The sequence below is a fragment of the Grammomys surdaster genome, unplaced genomic scaffold (genome assembly GCF_004785775.1).
Source record: "Grammomys surdaster isolate TR1022 unplaced genomic scaffold, NIH_TR_1.0 189, whole genome shotgun sequence".
NCBI lineage: Eukaryota > Metazoa > Chordata > Mammalia > Rodentia > Muridae > Grammomys > Grammomys surdaster.
Window position 1 is genome coordinate 2186781 of NW_021604634.1, and position 6086 is coordinate 2192866.

General features: G+C 41.4%; 1 protein-coding gene across 1 annotated transcript; it reads left to right on the plus strand.

Moving 5' to 3' along the window:
- The first annotated feature begins 1082 nt into the window (after positions 1-1082).
- LOC114622536 (zinc finger protein 431-like) lies at positions 1083-5359 on the plus strand. The gene is made up of 4 exons (XM_028768958.1): positions 1083-1094; positions 2936-3122; positions 3534-3590; positions 5334-5359. The coding sequence occupies exons 1-4, from the start codon at positions 1083-1085 to the stop codon at positions 5357-5359; spliced, it is 282 nt and encodes a 93-aa protein (XP_028624791.1).
- The last annotated feature ends 727 nt before the right edge of the window (positions 5360-6086 follow it).

The window sequence follows — 6086 nt, forward strand, 5'->3', positions numbered from 1 at the left end:
CTTGTATCTCCCAGCCTCAAGATCAGGATCACAGGTGAGCCTTCCAATTCTGGATTGTAGTTGATTCCAGATATAGTCAAGTTGACACCAAGAATAGACAGTACAATCCACCTCTTGTCAACTTGACACAAATACGCATGTCCACATGAAACAATAACAAGGTCATGAATATGCCTAACATGATATAATTATTCATCATACAATTGCAAACTCATTGGTAAACTTAAAATGGGGCAATGTCCCTTGGGAACATTCTTTTAGTATCTCAACCTAAATACCAATTGATGTTAAAGAAATTGGAAGAAAGACAAATATGTTCTTAACAAAATAAGACAGAAGCATTCATATTACTTTATAATCCTCATTTCTGCAACTGATTACGTGGCCTTATCTGGTATTTATAACTACATTCCTCTACTACCCATTCTGCATTTCCTCCACCCTCAGCAAGCACCTCAGCAGGTCTTGGTTCTTTTCCTTGAGGAGTGACCCATACCTTCATTCCTGATGAGTCTGTGTCCTTTGTCATCCTGCTTGGATTGGGCTGTTGTAGTTTCCCATTGACTTTAATCACAGAACATAGTAGTACAAAGAGACGCCTAAAGGGATCTCCTCCATACCAGACATAATCCTTCTTACCTCCATTGTGGAGAGGCAATCCAATTTCCCCATGGTAATCTGGATCTGTCACCCCTCCTAACACTGTTATTCCTTTCTTAGCCTGTTGGTTTGAGGACATTAGAAGCCCAAAATGATCAGGGGGATGTCTGAGCTTCCAGTTCAATGGATTGTTGTTGTGGCTCCTGGTAGGAGTACTTCTCACTCTGGAACCAGAACTTCTAGGCAAGCAGAACCTAGAGTTTTGGGGACAGGAAGCAAAAATTTTGCTAAAGGGTCACTAGAAATGATAGTGAGAGGAACTATTCCCGTTTTCAACCCTCGATTCCTGGACCCATGGATCCTGGCTATGGGAAAAACTGTACCATATATTGAACATGCTGCTGCCACCTACTTGGTGCTGTAACTGTGTCTTCAAAAGGCCAGCAAGTCCATCTTTCTATCAGATCAGCTGCTCCAGGATGATGGGTAACATGGTAAGACCAGTAGATTCTATGATCATGGGCCCACTATCTCACTTCTCTGGCTGTAAAATGAGTTCCTTGGTCAGAAGCAATACTATGTGGAATACTATGATGGTGGATAAGGCATTCTGTAAGTCCATGGATGGTGGTTTTGGTAGAAGCATTACATGCAGGAAAGGCAAATCCATAGCCAGAATAAGTATCTACTCCAATAAGAACAAAATGTTGTTCTTTCCACAGAGGAAGTGGTCCAATGTAGTCAACTTGCCACCAGGTTGCTGGCTGGTCACCTCGAGGAATGGATGCCATATCTGGGGCTTAGTGTTGGTCTCTGCTGTTGGCAGATCTGGCATTCAGCAGCAGCTGTAGCCAGGTCAGCCTTGGTGAGTGGAAGTCCATATTGTTGAGCCCAAGCATGATCTCCATCTCAGCCACCACGGCCACTTTGTTCATGAGCAAATGCCATTGAGCAGTGACAGGGATGGCTGAGGAGAGAGGCTGACTGTCCACAGAACAGGTCATCTTATCCACGTGATTATTGAACTCCTTCTCTGCTGGAATCATCTTTCAATGAGCATTTACATAGGACACAATTATCTTCACATCCTCTGCTCATTTGGAGAAATCTATCCACATACTTCTTCCCCAGATGCCTTTCTCAACAATTTCCAAACATGTTCTTTCCAAGTCCTTGACCATCCAGCCAATACACTGGATATTGACGATGAATATGGGAAGTATCACACATCTGGCAAATTCTCCTTCCAAGCAAAATGTATTACCATGTGTACTGCTGGGAGTTCTGCCCACTGTGAAGATTTCCCTTCACTGGTGTCATTTAGGGTTGTTCCATAAAGGGTTTGCAATGTTTCTCTTTCTGGGTGGCACCTGCATAACATGCAGACCCCGAGTAATCCAGGCCCTAGTGTTCTCTTTCTCAGTCAACTGATATACTCCATGAGGTTACAGGTGCATTCCTGGAAGCAAATGGCATTGTAATGAGAATAGAATCTACAGGCATTTGGGGAACTTCTTCGTGTAATTTCTGTGTGTCTTCAGAACTTGATTGAGTATGATCATGTGTATACCACTTCCGTTTATGGTTTGCTCCTGTGCACATTCTACTTTATGATTTGGTGGATCATATAAAACACAATTCATGATGAGCAGCTCAGGTTCCATGGTAACTTGGTAGCTCCTATTGTCAAATGCTTCCACTAAGGCCCAATAGCAGGCCAAGAGCTGTCTCTCAAAGTGAGCATATTTGTCTGCAGATGATGAGAGCCTTGCTTCAAAATCCCAAAGATCTATGATTCCTCTATAGGGACCTGTCAGCGATTCTAAACAGCATCCCTATCTGCCACTGACACCTCAAGTACCATCAAGTTTCCTAAATAATGTAGTCCAAATGGTACAACAGCCTGCACAGCAGCCTAGACCTATTAAAGAGCCTTTTCCTATTCTAGGTTGCACACAAAGTTAGCAGCTCTCCAAGTCATTTAGCATATTGCCAGGGTAACACACTCAAGTGAGGAACATGCTACCTTCAGAATACAAATAGACACACTAAATGTTGTGCTTCTTTCTTGGTGGTGGGAGGGGCCATGTCAAAAATTTATCTTTCACTCTGCAAGTTTGCTGTAACTGTGCAGGCTTGAATGGTTCTCTGTGTCCTGCTCTGAGCTGTGCTGTTGGGTGCTGTGAGAGGACCCCAGGGAAGCTCTGAATGATCTTCATCCACATCTTGAATTTTGAAGTTTGGCCAAGAATATACAGACTACATTCTATTTCTTAGGATGGCATGTGTTCATGACATCAGTACTACCTGAGGCTTCAGAGTCATTGGATTGCAGGATGCAGTGACTTATGATGATGTCCATGTGAACTTCACTGGGAAAGAGTGGGATTTGCTGAATCCTTCCCAGAAAAGTCTCTATGAAGATGTGATGCTGGAGACCTACCAGAACCTCACTGCTACAGGCTACAATTGGGAAGACCATCACATTGAAAAACATTGTCAAAGTTCTAGAAGACATGAAGGCATGAAAGATGTTATATTGGAGAGAAACCTTATGAATGTAATCAATGTTGTAAAGCCTTTGCATGTCACAGTTGTCTCCAAAAACATAAAAGAACACATACTGGAGAGAAACCTTAAGACTGTAATTGACATGGTAAAGTCTTCACATGTCACAGTCATCTCCAAAGACATGAAAAAACACATAATGCAGAGAAATATTATGAATGTAATAAATGTTGTAAAGCCTTTGCATTTCAGTATAGTCTCCAAAAACATAAAACATTACATACTGGAGAGAAACCTTATGAATGTAATTAATGCGGTAAAGCCTTTTCATATGGGAATCATCTCCAATATCATAAAAGAACACATACTGGATAGAAACCATATGAATGTAATCAATGTGATAAATCCTTTGCATTTCAGTATAGTCTCCAAAAACAAAAGAACGCATATTGGAGAGAAACCTTATCAATGTAATCAATGTGGTAAAGCATTTTCACAACAGAGTAGGCTCCAATATCATAAAAGAACACATACTGGAGAGAAACCTTTTGTGTGTAATCAAAGTGGTAAAGCATTTGCAAGTCACAGTAATCTACAACAACAGAAAAGGACACATAGAGGAGAGAAGCCTTATGAATGTTATCAGTGTGGTAAACCCTTTGCAGGTTACAGTCATCTACAAAGATATAAAAAAAAACACACATGACAGAGAAATCTTATGAGTGTAATCAATGTGCTAAATTAAAGCCCTTGCAAGTCTCAGTCATCTGCAGCTATGTAACAGAACACATTCAGGAGAGAAACCCTAAGAATATACTCAATGCTATAAAGCCTCTCACAGCACGTCACAGTCGTCTCTGAATACATAAAGGTGTACACACTGCAGAGATGCCCTATGAATGAAGTCAATATGACAATGTTTTTCAGGTCACAGTCATCTCAGAACACAAAGAAGAAACATACTGGAGAGAAACTGGAGAGAGTAATATCATGTTAAGAATTATTATTACCTGGCTATTGTTTGCATATTGATATAAGGAGATACAATTATGTATCAAATTGACAAGGGATGGATTGTGATTGCTATTCTAGGTTTTCAATTTAAGATCTAAAATGGAAAGCATAGGTCCAGGCATGGTGGTACATGCCCTTAAACCCTAGGAGATGAGCATCAAGCAGTTCAAGTCCACCCTGATACAGAACAAGTTTCAGGTAAAGAAAAGCTTAAGTCTAGTACTGTGGATACAGAGCCATGCAGATCTCTGAGTTCAAGGTCAATATATAGAACAAGTTCCAGGACAGCCAAACTTAGGCACTAAAGAAGTTGGAGAACAGAAACCTAGCGATAATGTAATAGAAGGGGTCATGTCCCAGGCCCAGTGAGCAGCAGAATTCAGCAGCTTTGTCCATGTGGCTCTGGCATTAGAGGCAAGAGTAGAAGGAACTGGGACTACTGGGAAAATTGATGCTGGTTAGTTGTGATTAGAAGTGATGAAGAAGAGACCAGCATCATTGAAGTGAAATCTTCTAGGAAGTGTTTTCTGAGAGGACAAAGAAGCTGTGTTCCAGAGACAGCCAACATTGTACCTTGTGCTGCAGCTGAAGTTGGTCATGTGTAAGAATTACCCAGGTGGTACTGGTTTCCAGGACATGGTGTCATGCAGAGCAGCTGAATCTTGGCACCATGAAGGGAGCATAAGGGAGGCTATCACTGTAGCACAGTTACAGCTGAAGAACCCAGCATATTGAAGATGCCAGTCCCATGGAATGAGCAGCAAGAACAGCAGCAGTAGATTGGAGTCAACCAGAGCTAGAGTGATACAGAGGGCAGAGCTGAAGAAGTGACCCAATCTCTTTGGAGGAGCACAGAAGATCATGTGTGGATCCCAGACACTGGAACAAGAAACTGTAACACTGAAGTTACCTTGGAGACCCCAAGATCTTTGAGATGCCAGAGCTGTGGGCTATCTGCTCAGGAAAACTGCTTTCAGAGTATGAAACCAGCCAAACAGAAAGAATCATGCTGCAGTGAACAAAGCAGAAAGGAATTGGAGATCTGAAGAATGATTTGACAACATACATGGGGATGCAGAGTTTGGAGATTTCCCAGCTGGCTTTTGATCTTTTTATGGTCCAGAATTTCCTCATGGTTACATTTAGGAATAGTGAAGTGTATCTTGTGAAGTTGGAAATATGTGATCTGTTTTTTTTATTTTCTTTTTTAGGGGATTACAGTTACATGATTGGATGAATCTCAGAAGAGACTTTGAACTTTGGACTTTTAACATTTTTAAGACTGCTATAGATGATGGGGACTTTTGAAGTTGGACCTCATGTATTTTTCATTATGTTTTTTCTAAGTATGGTCCCCATACATTCCTGTACTTCAACAAGCTTATGGAGGCCAGCAAGTGAAATGTGGGAGTTTGAATATGCTTGTCTCACGGAGTGGCTCTATTCAGAAGTATGACCTTGTTGGAGGAAGTGAATCACTCTGGGGGTGGGCTTTGAAGCTTCACTCAGTGCGAAACACACCCTCCTAGTAGCTCCCTGGATGACAGTCTCTTCCTGGCTACCTTTGGATCAAAATGTGGAACTATCAGCTCCTTTTCCAGCATCATGTCTGCCTGCATGTTGCCATGCTTCCTGCTATGATGAAAATGGATTAAACCTCTGAAACTGTAAGCCAGCCTCAATTAAAGATTTGCTTTTATGAGTTGCCTTGGTCATGATGTCTGTTCCTAGAAATGGAAACGCTAAGACAGAAACCATATGAGGGTATTTAATACGATGATGCCTTTGTACAATTCTGTAGGTTTCATTATCATGAAAGAGTATGTACCAGAAAGAAACCTTTTGAATGCATTTACTATGGTTAAGCTTCTTACTATGCTTAAGAAGGAATGTCTTTGACAGATCCAGTTCTCATTCTGTCTGTTTAGAAAGTGAGTGTCACATAGGAGTTTATGACAAGCTCA